At 44.6% G+C, this 17,106-nt stretch overlaps 1 protein-coding gene across 1 annotated transcript in view; it reads left to right on the top strand.

The window, feature by feature from the left end:
- Positions 1 to 17,106, top strand: part of BSN (bassoon presynaptic cytomatrix protein) — a 314,535-nt gene that overhangs the window by 294,285 nt on the left and 3,144 nt on the right. The window contains exons 6-7 of the mRNA XM_084839602.1: positions 13,407 to 15,570; positions 15,930 to 16,768. Coding sequence (XP_084695728.1) covers positions 13,407 to 15,570; positions 15,930 to 16,768 — 3,003 coding nt within the window. The remainder of the gene's footprint in view (positions 1 to 13,406; positions 15,571 to 15,929; positions 16,769 to 17,106) is intronic.

Below are 17,106 nucleotides of genomic sequence, written 5' to 3' on the forward strand. Positions count from 1 at the left end.
GCAGATTGGTCACTGTTTTTTAAGCCCAGAAGTCCTTTTTAAAAATGTATGGATGTTTTAAAACAGTTATAAAACTGTTTTAAGGATCGGTGAAGTAATAGACATTAGCCAGTACACATCTACTGCAGGCAGTTTTTTACCTGACATGCTGAAAATTTGCAGAACCAAATTTTCCGAGCTCACTCTAAATATAATATGCATTTTAGTATACGTTAAAGAGGGATGGGCAACTTGTGGCCTTCCAGGGGTGGTTTGGGGCGTACAACTCCCATCAGCCCTAGCCAGCATAGTGAATAGTGAGGGATGATGGGAACTGTAGGCCGCAACATCTCAAGGGCCAAAACTTGCCCATCCCTGTATTAAAGTGTATGTGTATTTTCAGGGCAGCAAAGGGGACTTCAAACACTCCCATCATATGCAAAATGTTACATCTGTCTTCGCCCTTTGAGAAATATATTGTTGGGTTTAATGTATTATTTATCTACAAGGCACTGCACCCCATAATGTTAGACAACCCATTGCCATTCCTCCTGTCTCCAGTATGATATTAGATGCTGGGAAATCTCCAGGCATCCTAAAGATGTTACAGCAGCTTTCCCCAATCTTGTAACCCCTAGATGTTTTGCACTACAGCTCCTGGCATTCCTGACTTTTGGCCATGCTGGCTGGGTGTTGAAGTCCAAAACATCCACAGCGGAGCAGGATGGGGAAGGCTATCTTAGAGGATCGTCCCATCTCTCCCATGCAGCATTGCAGGTTGGCATCCTGGTGCTTAGGAGCGAACCCTAGTTTTGAACTGCATAGCATCTTTACTGGATTTTTACAAGAAATATACAGTGGGATTCACTGACTTACAAAACCTGATTTCCATCATAGTTGGCATAAACTACTAAGGGCATATGCTTTTATGAAACCTCTGCAATTGGTGGATAGAGACAGCTGAGCAGTGTGTCAGCCTTCCCATATCTTATTTCATGATGTCTGCCCCGCTATAGCAATCTCTTTCATTTCCTCTTCTCTTTAATATCTGTGGTGTGTGTACTGTCAGACACTGAACACAACCGAGTTCAAAATAGTGAGCGATCCCCTTTCTGCATCCTAAAACCCCATAGAGGTTGGGGATGGCTGTTGCAGGGAAATCCTGTTCGCTTTCGGCTTGAGGGATCCTCACGGTACCCCAACTTGGTATGTATTTGCAATCCAAGCAGCAGGTCAGTTCTTGAAACTCAGGAACTTTGCTGCCTTTTTAAAAAATCCGCAAGTCATGATTTGCACAAAATTCCAGGTATAAATATTTACAGAAACAATGATTTGCGCAAAATCACAACCGTAAATAGTGCAATTTGCGCAAAATTGCACTACTTACAGCTGAGATTTTGCACAAGCTGCAATTTCTGTAAATATTTGTACTCGGATTTGCGCAAATAAAAAAGGTACAAAACCGCAAGCTGGCCTGACTTGTCGTGCAATGAGCCGGGCCAGCTTGGGGATGCACGCGCTGCAGTCTGGGGGTCCAAGCTGGCAAAAACTCGCCAAGCTTTACTCTGCAAACAGATTCCTCCAACATCCCTAACAGAGGTAGAGAAGCCAAAATTGTGTTCTCTCCTGTGCCATCTGGTGGTGATAAGAAGAAATACCATTTTGTGCAGCAATGTGTTGTTAACTTGTACTGGGAACTTTCTCTTCATTGGTGCATATGAAAACAAAACGTCCACATGGGAATTGTCATGAGATCTTTCATTATGGCACCTGCCATTGAGAGCAGAGAGCAAGGGGAAACCATACCACCTTCCCCAGAATGACCCATCACCTCAACCTCCTCCACCATCGCTTTTATACACAGATCTAAGAAAGGCAGTTTGGAGCAGCTGATCTGTATACTAATAGGAGAGATTTGGGTAGAGGAGCTGGGAAGCAAACCTGAGGGCAGCCTTCTCCACCCTGGTGCTTTCCAGATGGGTTGGACTACAACTCCCAGCATGCCCCAGCCATGTTGGGGAAGGCTGCCTGAGGGTCTTTACAGTTAGTAAATTGCAATATTAACAAAACATTCCTCCAGTCCAAGAAACACGATCCAAGAACTGTGCACAGCAGCTGAGGAGAAGGATCAGGAGGTTACATTGGGCTGCGATGGACCAGCCCGACTTCTGCTTCTAGCATAGTTTAAAGATATAGAATGACTCCTATGTATTTGAAAATATATGAAAATGTGTCTGAACATTCATCTGGGACTTGGACTAGCCAATATGTTTGCCAGGACATCATCTATCCTGGCCTTATTTTTCTTTTAGAAATAGCAGCCATGTAGGGATGGGGTATGGGGGGGTCCAAAGGGACTAAATGGAGGGATTTCCCCCTACCCCTCACCCTTTCTCCCTGAAAATCCCTGCTCCGAAAATGACTATCTGTCCCCACTAAAAAGTGCCTTGCAGCTTCCAGAGCTACCATTTGCTGCAGTGGCACCTTTGGGGATAAATAGCAGCTGGAGTGGATTTTCAGTGGGAAAATAGCACGGGAGGAAGGATAAATCCTGCCTCAGCACATGCCATGGTACCGGTATGGATCAGAGGGCCCTGCAGCTCCTATTTCTAAAAGAAACCCCCGGGATAGATGATTTTGTGACAAGCATATCATGTAGTCCCCATCTGGCTCCCAAGCAGACACATGAACCTCAAAGTTCTGAGAAGTCGTGTTGGGAGTTTACAGGTCAGAAGCAAAGGAGCCAAACACCAAGGGTGCTTCCAGACAAGGCTTTTATCATGCAGTTGCCCTGCCTCATTTACAGAATTTTATGGTGGATCCAGGCAACATTGTTTTCAACTCATAACCCTCCAGTATTTTCCCACTGTTTCTTCTATCTTTTTTCTTGCCAGAAAAAAAATCTGTTAAGGAGGAAAAGATGGAATCACTGCACAATGCCATTTGAGTGATAGCACTCGAAGCCCTCCATATGAAGCATCTATATTCTGTCAAAAAGTTGGTTGACATTTATGAAGACATGGGAATCACCCTGTGTCTTTTTATTTCAGTGGAAAGATGCTTCCAGATATGAGGGGTCCTTCCAGACAGAGGACTCCTAGCACTAACTATCAAAAGATATTGTGCAGTTTCTCCCTAATAGATTTTTTTCTGGTATGAAAAAAGGCAGAAGAAGCAGTGGGAAAACATGAGAGCGTTACAAATTGAAGATTTGTCATCAGGACCCCCTGTAAATGCCAAGAATGTGATAGGGTAGTTGCATGATAAAAGCCTTGTCAGGAAGCGCTCTGAAATTTTTTAAAGTCCTGGAAACTTTCTAATTCTCTGGCTCTATCAAGCTGTGTGTCTAAACTTTAATTGTGTCAAGCTGTTAAAATGGGCATAACAAGTTTTCCAGATTGCCCTAGCACTACAGTTTGTGCCTGCAAGCAATTAGCATAGTGCCAACAAATGCTTTCATAGTACTCTGTTATAACGCTTTTATAATGTGGTCCCAGTCAGTACCCTTGCTATTATATTTTGCACTAACTATGGTTTCTGAACCATCTTCAAGGAGAGTCCCACATACAACACACTGCAGTAATCCAAACAGGATATTTTAAAAGCAAGAATAAGTGTGTCTAGGAGCAGTCTCAGCTGGTGTAGGATGCATTGTGCCACTGAGACAACCTGGACCTTGGCAGATAGGGCTGGATCTAAAGTGTGGACCTGATCCTTAAAGGAAGGATCCAGAACAGGAAACGTACCATCTTCCATTTCAGACGAACCAGCACACTGAAGGTATGTATTGTACTGTATATTTAATCTGCCCAATAACCAAAGTTATCTGGGCAGATTACAAGCAGTTAAAAGACTAAAATGCATACAAACAGTTTAAAATATAAAATATGATACAAATATTTAAAAGAATAAAATACAATACGATACAAAACAAAACAAAACAACAATCAGCACCAAAAACAGGTGCTGATAAAACAGGCATAAAAATCTAGAACTAGGCCTCTAAAATGCCTGGGAGAAAAGAAAGATCTTTGCCTGGCACCAAAAATATAACATAGGCACCAGGTGAACTCTTTGAGGAGGGTATTCCATAAGTGGGGTGGCACAACTGAGAAGGCCCTCCCTCTTGTAGCCTAGCTACCTTTGGCAGGGCACCCGAAGGAGGGCCTCCAAAGATGACCTAAGTGTCTGAGCACATGCATACTGGAGGAGACGTTCATGTAGATACTCTGGTCCCAAGCTCTTTAGGGATTTAAAGGTCAACAGTAGCACTTTGAATTGGGCTTGGAAATGGATTGGAAGCCAGTGCAGCTAATGAAGCACTGGCATCATACGATCATATCGGCCAGTCCCCAGTATTACACACCAAATGTCTGGATGACTTCACTCAGTAGTTTAATGTAGATGTTGAACAGCAGGGGGACAAAATGGAGTCCTGCAGAACACTATAGCATAAATGCCATGAGGTAAAGCAGAAGTTCCCCAGCACTGCCTTCTGGAACCATTTAGACAAGAATGGAACCACTGAAAGGTAGTGGTTCCAGTCCCAACCTCGGACAGTCTTTCCAGAAGGATACCATGGTTTATGGTGTCAAGAGCTGCCGTGAGGTCCCGGCGAATAGGCAGGTTCAGACTCCCCCTGTTCTCCCAACAGAGTTCATCCTTCATTTTAGTAACAGAACCAGACTAGAAATTAGATTCAAACAGATCCAGAGAATTAGTGTCATCCAAGAATGTCTGGGCTTGCACATTAACCACCTGTGCCAACAGCTTACCCATAATAGCAAGCAAAAGAGAGGGAGAAACAGGCTACACGACACACATATATGATAAAGAACCTGTACCTTCCCCCACCCCCTTTTTGGTAGTTGCTGCAGACAGGAAGATGCAGGCTACTGCTGTGTTGCAACAAAATGAGCAGGAGTGCCTCATGGTTGCTCTAGGCTAGGAGCTAAGTCATGACTTCTCTCTTGGGGTGCTAGCATGTGAAACACTGAGTTATAGGCTGAAAGGGGAGAATCTGTTCGGCTTTGTCAAGACATTTCACAAATAGCTGTCACTTCCTGACCCCTATTATAGGAATGAAATTGTCGTGCTTTCATTGGGGAGCAGGAAGTTTGCTCCAAATTGCTGTGTGTGCATCTTCTCCAGTTATTTCACATGCTGATTAGAATATGAGTCCCCAGGCAGGCCTTCTGTTACAGCCCGATTGCTTATTCATTTACCGTTTATACTGGGAAATGTACAGCATCACTTTGCCTCTTCCTTGCCATAACCCTGGAAGCGTCACTCACTCTCTAGGCTTATCCAAATGATTTAAAAGCTTGGCCTCTTGACCTGACTGAGGGCTTCTTCAAACATTGCACAATTCCTACCATAAAAGGTCAGTTGTCAATGTGATAATCATGTGTGTGTATTTTTCTGCATGTGTATATGCTTGGAATCTGACTGATTTGTGGCTTTCCAGCCTGTGTACATTGTGGTTCAATTCAGCAATTATGTTTCCCAGTCTTCAAACCATGGTATGGAGATTGGGAGCATGCCAGAGGATCCCCCCCCCACACACACACACACACATTTCCCAAATTGTTTGCTACATCCAAAGTTTTCCATTATGTCTGAATCAAAGCTGACTATGGTTAGCACTAACCAGAATTGTCCCAAAGGGTGGTTTGCAAACCAGTTTCAAACCATGGTTTCAAGTTAGCTCCAGTTCAAATGAAGCAAGCCACAAAAGAGAAGGAGGAGAGGAGGGAGCATGTGAGCCCGAGGCCATGAAATGTGTCTGAATTGTGCTCATATGTGCAGTCAGTGCTGCAATTATGTACACACGGTTTGCATGCTAATTCCTATATTTACATGCTTTCCACGTAGGAAGTTTGAAATGTTTGAAGTGTCCCTCGACAATCATAAAATACATTACTAATTATAGATTTGGACAGACACCAAATGCATATTTATAATCATGAGTAGTACCTGTAATTTTCCAATATTTTCTTGCCTAGTAGATGGTATTGTTAAAGCAATGCTGCTTGCTTTCCCATATCATCACATAATATTTTAGTATTTCCTCCTTGTCACAGTCTTCGCAGGATGCCCCTCAGTGCAACTGGACACTTACATGAAGCAATATTTTATTGGGCTTGATATACATTTCAACTTTTTGCCATTATTTCTGTCTACTCTCCGCACCTCTTTGTACATCCAGCATTTCATGCTATAGAATAACCTTTATGTGGGAGAATGTCCCCAGCAGGTACACCTGGACATTTCCATTTGATTAATGTTCCAACAATGAATATTTTAGAAGCCTGGCTTCAAATTACAGCCTTGCTGTGCACACAGACATAGTCACTTACTGATGCACTCACAATGCTACTATCTGCAGTTTCTTGATGAACAGACTGAGGCCTAGGTTGGCAAAATCCCTCATTCCCTGAACACCATCTCTTCAGCACATTTAGCAAAACACGAGTCCTGGATAGCAAAAATAGCTGAAGGATGTCTTATATAAGGTACTTCCATAGTGATTGGTGAGGAGATGTTAAGGTTGCATGAGCTGCTTTCACCTTGGCATTTCCTAGCTTTCTAGTACTAACTGGAAAATTAATAATAACATAAGAAGAGCCCCGCTGGATCAGACCAAGTGTCAGTCTAGTCTGGGATCCTGTTCCCGACAGTGGCCAGCCAGATGCCTCTGGGAAGCTCACAAGCAGGGCATGTTCCCAGCACCTGGCATTCAGTGGCGCATTGTCTCCGAACATGGAGCTTCTGTTTAGCTATCATGGCCAATAGCTGTTGATCAGGGATGGAGAACCTGAGGCCCAGGGGCCAAATCCAGCTCTCCTGGAATCCCACTCCAGCCCTCCAGAGTTTCCCAGAAGGCAGCCTTCATGTTCCTGAAGTTGTATATTCTTTATAACTGTGTTTGCTCATAAAATTATAATTACAGTTAAAAACTTTTAAAAGTAAACTCAATTAGTACATTTGTAATTACTGTCTGAATAAACTGTACTTTTAATGTTCCAAACATTACTTTTATGAGCAAACCAAATTATACATAACGTATGTTAGGTTCCCGTTTTATGTCTGACCAGAGGGAACATCAGCAAGTACTCCCTGAAACATCTGAATCATCGTAGAAGCCAGAAGAAGCAGGAAGAACTGGAGGCAGTGGAAGACTGGTGTACAGCATATGCTCCTGTTTTTAAGGAAGTTTAAGGAAATTCCTAAACCTGTTTCTGTTTGTGGGGTGGAGTTTAGGGAAATCTGCTCTGAAGGAAAAGCTGTTGAGATTTTATTTAGTTGGGAAAGACTTTCTCAGCTATTGGGAATGGTAAGCAACCATATTTTATTTAAGAATCTTTAAGCAATCTCAACCTATTTTTCAAAGACTGACATTTTATTCACCTTTGTAAGTAATTTCCATCAATGAACATTTTATTTTTTGTTTATTTTGAAATGTTTTCTTTGGTGGTAGTGTCAATCCCATGCCTATGCCATGGGAACCAGGCTACGAGTTTCTTTTGGGTAGAGAGGATTTATTCTAGTGGCAGCACTTAAAAGGTTTTATAGCTGCGGCAGCAGTCCCTAGTAGTGAAGCCTAATTGAGAACTTTATTAAAAATTGTGGCAGTGAGTTCTAAAGACCCAAGCCTCAAGGTTAATTTAAAAAAAAACATAGATGGCATAACACACATGCTTGTCCGTCACAACTGGTGACAGTGGTGGGATAACCTACAGTGGGGGTTTTTCACGTGTGGCTTTAGATTAATTCTTTTGAACCACCCAGAGAGCTTCAGCTGTTGGGCGGTATAGAAATGAAATAAATAAATAAACTACATTAATTGACTGCTACAGAATCCAACCAGAACAAAACTCACACTGTCAAGAATGTACATTTTCTTCTAGAATGTACACCATTATGATACAGTGACTCTACTCACATATGGGGAAACTGAGCATGACTTGGGGCATCCCTAAATGTCGATCAGTAAAAGATACATTAGATTAATAATTTTAACGAGGAATGGAAGAAATAACTATACTGGGAATCTTACAGAGAGGATTTAAAAAAACATTTTACCTCATGGCTTCATTATTTCCAGACATTTTACATCTCTAATTTTTCTATAAAAGTCTTCTTATTACAGTTTTAGAAATCATTTGGGCAGAGTAAAGGCTGGATGACAATATATAACACCTTGTCTTAAATTCTAAAACAAAATATTTCATAATTCAAAGCTGTTCAATTTGGGGGGGAGGGGAAACAAAAACGGTCCTTGGGGGGGAGGGGAACACACCTTTTTTTCCTGAACTTTTCAGGCTTTCACAACTCTAATGTCTTGTCACCTCTAATGAACATTAGTTCTCCCCAAACATGAGGTTAAGGTAGGGGTATCTTTCTCATATTCCACTGTGAAAACTGTACAAAGAATTCATTCAAAGAATTATTCTGCGTGATCTTCCTATCCTTCTTCAGCAATGCTTGCACACCTCTATTATCTGACAGTCCTGCTTTCTGGTTTCCTGCTTCTGATGTTTCTAAAACATTGTTAGTGTTTGTCTTAATGCTTTTAACAATATGCTCCTCAGTTGTTTTTCCTACTTACCTTATTGTTCGTTTACATTTGCTTTGCCAGAGTTTGTACTTTTTTATTTTCCTTATTTGGGCAAGACTTCCACTTTTTAAAGGAAGACTTCATTAATATAAAGCTTCCTTAAACTTTGCTCATTAACTATATGGGCATCTTCTTGGAACAGTTTATAAGTTGCAGTTTTGTTGTATATCTTTTATTTCAGCTTCTAGTATAGTATTTTTAATTAGCTCCAAGTGTTCTGAAGACATTTGACTCTCTTGACTTTTCCCTTCAATTTCCTTTTGGCTAACCTCCCTCAGTTTTTAGAAGATCTTCTTTCAACAAATTTATGAATGCCATTTCTAGTATTCTATCAATTTTCCCATCTTGCACTGTCTCCAAGCTTTACTCTTGAGATTGTGAGCACTGCAGTACAGACTTCTATCCATTGATTAACAGACTGCATTTGCTAGCTGACAGAGTTAAAGCTCAGTACCTGCCTGTACCAGCTACTGGTTGAAGACACGTATTATTAGTGATGCGTGACATTTTAATGATGTTCGATTTGTTTTTGTTTTTTACACAAAAGCTGTTTCATACGGTGTGAAAGAGTCTATAGCTCTCCCTTACTTCCACTGTTCCCCTTTTTTTCATGCCTGTTCTCAGCTCTCCCCCACTCCCTCCAATTCAGCTCAGCACTACATGATCTACTATAATAGATTACGCACACATGAGGGATGGCACATTTTACAAACGATGCAGACTCAGATTCTTGGCAGATTCATTTGATTTCTCCACACTACAATTTATCCTGTGCCAGTGATGAAATTGATTTAACCAGCATTAGACCCACAGCACCTATGCTTCTACTTGACATCTGGGGGCTATCTACTTGGCACCGCTTTCAAGGTTCGTCGTAGCTGCACGGCATTGCAGCTGCGAAGTAGCTTCTGCTGTGGTACACACGCGATTTACTGCGGACTTCTCCAGTGGAAAAATCTGCTGTGCCCTGATACATGGCCATTAAAGCAAAGTAAACTGGGGCAGTCATGCCGCTCTCTCTTTTTTTTACCATTGTATTTAAATGCGCAGCTGCGCAGCCACGTGAGGGTGGGGATGCAACACTTTGGGTTTTAGTGGCTGTTTTGTATTTTAGGGATTCTTTTGTGTCTGTCTGTTCCTCATTAGGTAAAATGTGAGTGTTCTGCTCCTTCGTTACCCTGCCAACTGTTTGGCATGTTAACTCTCGCGATGGTTCGCACATGTGACAGGGCATGCCCACGTGAGAGGTACGTGCCTACCCATCCTTCCAAAATGGATGCCTCTCTGTTACTGCACAGCTGCAAACGAACAGGGAGGAATGGGGAGGCATGAAAAGGTGTCACAGAGTGACGCAATCACTAAGCTTGCCTACCCCACACCCACTGCAAACTGTGAAGTCAGTTTGAGGAAGGGAGAGACAGCTCAGTAACTGTGGTAAACCCGCAGCAAGCTAAAAAAGGCGCAGCAAAACGCCTCTGTGGAAATCTGCGATTTCCCTGTGAAAACCACAGTTAGGCTGCGAAGTGGCGACTGCGTCATATGTCCCGAAGTTCCTCAGATCACAGCAGCCCCGGAGTAAATGGCTCATGTAGATGGGGCCCTGATCAGACAAAAGGTAATTTGCACTGACCGTATGTGCGACTAGTACAGGTAGAATCCGCTACTGTTTTAGGCCACTACAAATTGTACATGGTGAAAGAGAGAAACATTCCCACATTGCAGCATATGGCTGGAAGGCAGCAGCCTGATTCATGCCCTGTTCAGCTCCTGAACCTGTTACTGAGCAACAGTTGAAGTTGCCTCCCCTTCTCTGTTGCTGCCCAGGACATTGCATCTGGGGAAGGAGGAAAATCCCTGAAGATCAGCTACCTTGGCAGGCCAAGGTGCCTGTGGCAATGATACTAGGATCCAGTCCCCCCCCCCTTTTGACCAAAATGTTACTTTTGTCAGCTATAGGGACTAGAAGGACCAATACTAAAGGCTTAACTATTGCAGGAAGGAGCAGCTGGACTCGGCTGGGGCTTGCAGGAGCTGGCAAGCCCCAGTCGAGTCCCGTTCTCCATGCAGAGAAAGGCATGGAGCTCCATGACTCTCTCTGCACAGAGAAATAATTTTTTTTAAGTGGGTAGGGCAGGGCAGATAACATCAGAGGAGGGGCTTCAAGTCTGAGGCCCCTCCCCCTGATATCATTTGACCCTCCGGCTTGGTCCGGGCGAGATAATCTGCCCCCCTGAGCAAAAGTGTTTGCCTTGCCCTGACTTAAGCACAGATACTTGGTACCCCAGTTTCATCAGCAAAAATCTGTGTTCTTCTGAGATAGCTGTAGCTCTTGCACAGAATTTGTCAGTATTTTTAAGGGCAGGATAACCAAGTCAATGAATGAATCTGCATTATGCCTGCCCAGACTCTGTTGGTGCAAAATGAATCTGACTGTGAAGACTAAGGATGCATTCCCAGCGAGGGAGCACAAAGGAGAAGGCCTAATACAGCTGTGCCATAAGCACACTGTAAGTATCACAATCCACCAGTACACGGAACAAGTGTGAGGCAGAGTGCAGCGGAGTTAAGGCTTTTGTGTGAGGCCAGGGATAAATTCAGAGCCCCATTGAAGCCAATGAGAGTGCTGGCCCTGATTCAGTGAGATCAGAATACAGCTTAACTAAGTATAGATTCACATAATATTTCTTTCAACCCAAGTTGACTGTAAAAAGCAGTGCTGAATAGATCTGCATCATTGCCTTTTCAGTATGGTGGAATTGGCATCCAACAACAGAATTACATACCACAATAGAAAGCCCTACGCTGTATTTGCTAACAGATGGAGCAGCTTCCCAGATACTATTGAATAGATTTGTCTCACCCTTACCCTCCCTTTCTCACTCATTAGTCCTTATCCTTTATCCTTCCCTTCTCATTCTCTGTATCCCTTTTTTTCTTTTGTTCCTCTCTAACACTGAAAATATAATCTATTGATTTTTCTGGTGTGTTTTATAATACTTGAAGTGCAATAAAAAGTAATCACAGATATGTCTGTATGTACCCCAGACTTTGGAATAGTTCAAGGTATGACCTAGTCATGGGCTAGCAACTCTTACAAAATTCTCAAAATCTGGCAAAATAGGTTGGCCTCACAACCTGGCATACATTGAAACTGTATAAGACCAAGTTATATCTGGTGTCAACCCAATCCAAGCTGATTTCTCAGGGGGCGGGAGGTGTCAGTAGCTTGATGAAATCTCAGGAACATGACAGTGAGAATCCACTCTTTAGTTGCTTAAAAGTAAGCCTGCTGTATTAAGAGACTGACACCCCATCTCCTATCACTAGACCCTCCACAACAAGGGATCTCTGCTGAATGCAACAGAGAAATAAACAGGTATTCTTTTGTGAAACTATTTATGATTATCATCATCATCATCATTGGACTAGCAGGAGCTGTGTGAGAGGGAATATCTCTCCATTTTTCAGCAGTGAGAAGTGAAAACTGATTGCTATGAAAATACTCATGAAAATGGTTTGATTGCCCAAGGGCTAAGTGTTATTTCTGCTCATCAGAATGCCTTCATGTCAGACTGATGACATTTTGCCTGCAAGACATCCTTGCCCTCTCTGCCTGGCCCAATGGAAATCTGAAAGCTGCATGGCCCTTAGAGACCAATCAAAGATAGTGAATTAGAATCTCTGTTATCCCCTTCCCCAGGATCCATCTGATAGCTGTCTGTTTCTAGACATCTGCTGATCCCATGCAGACTTATTATTATAGCTCATTTGCATGACCTCTGGTACTGTAACAAGGCTTTTTACACCTTTCAAAAAATGCATACCTTGGAAGACTCTGCAAAACATACTTGTTTCCACCCAGAAGATGGTTAGAATCCCATCTTTCTAGTGGCTGTGTAAGATCATCTGCCATGGTGATGGGACTGGTGGGGAGATTTCCTTGCTCATTGATTTTGCATATTGTTTCACTCAGATTTCAGCAAAAAGAAAGAAAAAACAATAATATGAAACCTGAAGATCATCTGAATTTCAAAGATGATGGATTAAGCCTTCAGACTAAATAAGAGTGTGTTTCCCAGCGATACGGATTTAGAATTTTAGAAACATGGTTTGTCTGCAAAGGGTTTAGAATCAAGATGTGTGATCTAATATTTTTATTTGGACTTACTTAACTCTCTGAACCAGACTGGGTTGTTTTTGTTCTGGCTCATGCAGGGAAAATATTCCAGCTGATTCCTGCTTCTTTCAGAATTCATTTTCTCCGTGTCTGTAACTGTGGCTATTCATATAGTAGAAGCTTGCCAGCAACATCATTATTCACTCTCACTGTTCCAATATCAGGAAGCTGTCCTCTCCCAAATCAGGAGTATTTTTATACAGTGCATTTCAGTCATACATTTTACCTTCAATAAATTCACCAACTGACCTCGTAAAGTGGATGCCTTGATCTAGGGCTTTACCAAATTTTAGAACCTCCGCGTAGATCTGATTTGCTTTACCTAGTTTCTTCCTTCAGGGAGAGACAAACAGAGAGACAGAGGATGCAGCAGTACTAATAAGCAGAATGAGATAGTTTCAGGACTCCGACATTCTTGTGGTTCATGTTTTTTTTAGTACTGGTGTGTTTTAACGAATATGAATGTTTAAGGTTCCTCTTGTGCCTCAATCACTTTTATGAAATCTTGGAAGGAAGTGCAAACCACTATTGAGTTATACACCCACATAGTCACTGAAGATACAAGTTTGTTCTTTCACATTCATGGTTACCTACTCTCTGAATTTAATTACGGTTTTCATTGCCTTCTAGATTTCAGCCTTGCAGTCAAACACGCTCACTCGGAAAGTGAAGCGGACGCTGCCTAGTCCCCCACCAGAAGAAGCTCATCTTCCTCTGGCCAGCCAAGCTCACTCACAGATGTACATGCCTGGCCTCATGCAGAAGGGAGTAGGAGGTCAGCTCGTTCAAGTGACCAAAGCCAGCCTCCTCAAGGAACTTGACCGTGATCTGAAGCTGGTGGAGCATGAGTCCACTAAGCTGCGGAAGAAACAAGCTGAGCTAGATGAGGAAGAGAAGGAGATTGACGCCAAGCTGAAGTACTTGGAACTGGGGATTCATCAGAGAAAGGAGTCTTTGCTGAAGGACCGGAATGTGCGTGACTATCCTTACCTGAGATGCCTGGGAGAAAACAGGGATTACATGTCTGACAGTGAGCTCAACAACCTTCAGCTCTCTGGCTACGAGAGCGGCAGTCTCCTGACGAGGCCCAGCACTGCCCCTTCTAACCAATATGCAGACTTCTCCAGCACACAGTACACATCAGCGTCCTCCTACACCCCATATCAATATTCCTCAGGGCAAGCTGCCCCACCAGCTCCAGCCACATTCCAGCAAACAAGGTTTCAGCCTCCACACTACCCCCCAGGAAGCAATGGCCCTGCTCAAAATGGCTTCCAGGCAAGCCAGATGCCTGCCTACCCTTCCCAAACAACATACCAGACACACAGCTTCACTCCAAGCACTGGGTATCAGTCCGAACTGGGTCTGCAGAGCCATCAGGGCTTTCGGCCTCCATACCAGGCTCAGACCACATATCCCAGCCAGACACCTCTGCAGCCTGCTGCACAGAGCACTCTTTTCCAGACTCATGCAGACACTCACACAACTTCCCAGAAACCGCGGCAGACATCTCTAGCTGACCTAGAGCAAAAGATCCCCACCAATTATGAAGTCATTGGCAATCCAGCCGTGGTGATCTCTGCTGCCACCCCAGAAGTGACATATAGCACCACAACAGTGACCAGCAGCTATGACCAATTCAAGGCCCCAGAAGGAAGGCCGGCAGACAGGAGTAGTGCAGCGCAAAGTCCATCCACCAGCTATTCCTCTGACTCTCTCTACACCAACCTGGAGCAGAACATTCCTCGGAACTATGTAATGATTGATGATATCAGCGAACTAACCAAAGAGAGCACTACAGGGGAAGGCCAGAAAGGAGATGTGCAATCTCAGAGCAGCAATGGACGACATATCAAAGAAAAAAGTGACCTAGCAGATGTTTCCAGCAGGCCTTGCTGCTACTCAAAAGGAGAAGAGGAGTCTGAGGAAGACATGTACGATCATCATGGCCCCGACCATCGGGGGAAAAGTTACCATAGGGGCACCGAGAGCAATGGGAAGATGTCAGGTAGCTCTGGCTCCTACTACTATGGGGACAGTGATTACAGGCACTCCACTCGTTCAGACAAGCATGGGTCCAGTATGGGAATACAGAAGCACTCTTCGAAAAACTTGGCCCCAGCTGTCATCTCTTCCAAACGCAGCAAGCATCGGAAGCAAGGTATGGAGCAGAAAATCTCCAAATTCTCCCCTATAGAAGAAGCCAAAGATGTAGAATCAGACCTGGCCTCCTATACAGTGACCACATCAGTCAGTAGCAGCAGTGTAGCATCCAGAGCAAAGAAGCTGCAAGATGACATCACTTATGGCCTCAAGAAGAATGTATATGATCAGCAGAAGTACTATGGCACGTCTGGCAGGGATGTGATGGAAGAAGATGACAGAGCATATGGTGGTGGCCGATCCAGATCCTCGGGTTATGTGTCGGAGAAACTCTCAAACCGTGAGATCAGGAGTAGGTCCTATGAGAGAGAAAGCATGGAAAGGCCTCAGAAAGGAAGCTCTAAGCCTTCTTCCCTTAGTATGAGTCAGAGTCGCGGGCGACCTCCAATTCGCACACAAACATCAGAAGAAGAGAGTCCTGTCAGTCCTTTGGGGAAATCCATGGGTGTATCACGATCCTCAGGTGGACCTCTCCCTCAGTCTGCTGGAGACAGCTGCTCCCAGTTCTGCTCCAGTCACTCATTGCCTGATGTACAAGAACATATCAAAGATGTGCCAAGAACCCACTCTTACAAGCACGAAGAAGGTTACATCATGGATGATTCACATTGTGTTGTTTCAGACAGTGAAGGTAATGGCTACCTGTGGTGACTTACCCCAGAGCATGCTCAAGTGGGTCATATTTGCACAGACAACACTACAGCCTGAGTTTGCTTGCCATGTGCCTTTCTCCCCCATTTTGATTTCTGCTTTGGTGGTTTTGTGTTAGCATGTGGCACTCTGCACGTCCCACTGATGCTCACTGCTTGTTCAGTGTGATTATGTGCTAGGATTCCTGTTTTTGTATTTCCTGAGTGGCTGCTGTGACATATCCTGTGTGCATGTGATAAGCTCCTTGCATTATTTTATTTCATTGCATGGCTTCAGCCTGGGCTACATTCGCACCTTTGGATCCGGAGATTGACTGTGATCTGTTTTTGGTTTCTGAAGCCTATCACTTGGGTCAGGAAGAGACAGACTGGTTTGATAAGCCAAGGGAACCTCGTTCAGAGAGGATGAGGCATTATGGTGGCCACTCCTCATCCTCCCAGAAAAGGGCCCCGATTAAACACACCTACCATGACTACGATGAACCCCCAGATGAAGATTTGTGGCATCATGATGACTACTCTCACCCACGTCACTCCTCTTCCAAAGAACACAGGCACCATGGAGACTATGGGAAGCATTCGTCCTCCTCCCGCCACACCAGTGATGACCTGCCCAGGAGAACATCTAGGCAACATCCGAGAGATCCAGGCCGCCATGAGTCGCGCGGACATGGGCAGCCCTCTGCCCAGAAGAAGGCTCAGCAAGCAGATATGAGAGCACAGCCAGGTCATCCCTCCAGCGCCTCAGAGTATGCCCAGCAGTCCCGACAGCCATCTAGCTATCACCATACTGGAGAGCCCCAGAAACCACAAAGGCAGGTGCAGCATGGGCCGCCGCCTCAGCAGCCAAAGGCAGAGCCTCTTCCCCAGCAGCAGCAGCAACCCAGGCAGCAGCAAGTAGGGCAGCCACAGCCCATGCCACAGCAGCAGCCCTCCAGGCAGCAGCAGCAGCAGCCAGGCAGGCAGCCGCAGGCGCATCAGACGGGCCCTTCGCAGCAGCAGCCTCAGCAGCAGCCTCAGCAAGCTAGGATGCAGCCGCCGCCACCACAGCAGCAGCAGCAGCCGGGGACCCCAGCCCAGCCCTCCGCACGACCAGCCCCGCAGCAGCCTGGGCAGCCCCAGCCAACAGGCAAACCACCGTCGACCCAAGCACAACCTAGCATTCACCAGGCAGGACCAGTGAGTACGCGTGCATCTTCGCTTAATGCCAGTCCTAAAGTAGGTCCAGCATAACTGGCTTTACCGTGACTTGCTCTGCATCAGGGTGAGAGTACCAGACAAAGCAGTGGCCTGCTCTGCAGTGTAGGAGCTGTGTAGAAAGGGCACTCTTCTAAATACCCCAAAACACAAGAAATGTGGATTTATTGGACTTAAGCAGTCTTAAGGGGTGGGGTGGGGAACCTTCAGGGGTGGGGAACCTGTGTCCCTCCAGGCTTTGCTGGATTCCATCTTCCATCAGCCAGAATGGCCAATTGTTAGGGATGATGGGAGCTCTAATCCAATGACATCTTTGGGCC

This window comes from Heloderma suspectum, chromosome 2, assembly GCF_057233095.1.
Source record: "Heloderma suspectum isolate Gila_16-S chromosome 2, 16-S_ref, whole genome shotgun sequence".
NCBI lineage: Eukaryota > Metazoa > Chordata > Lepidosauria > Squamata > Helodermatidae > Heloderma > Heloderma suspectum.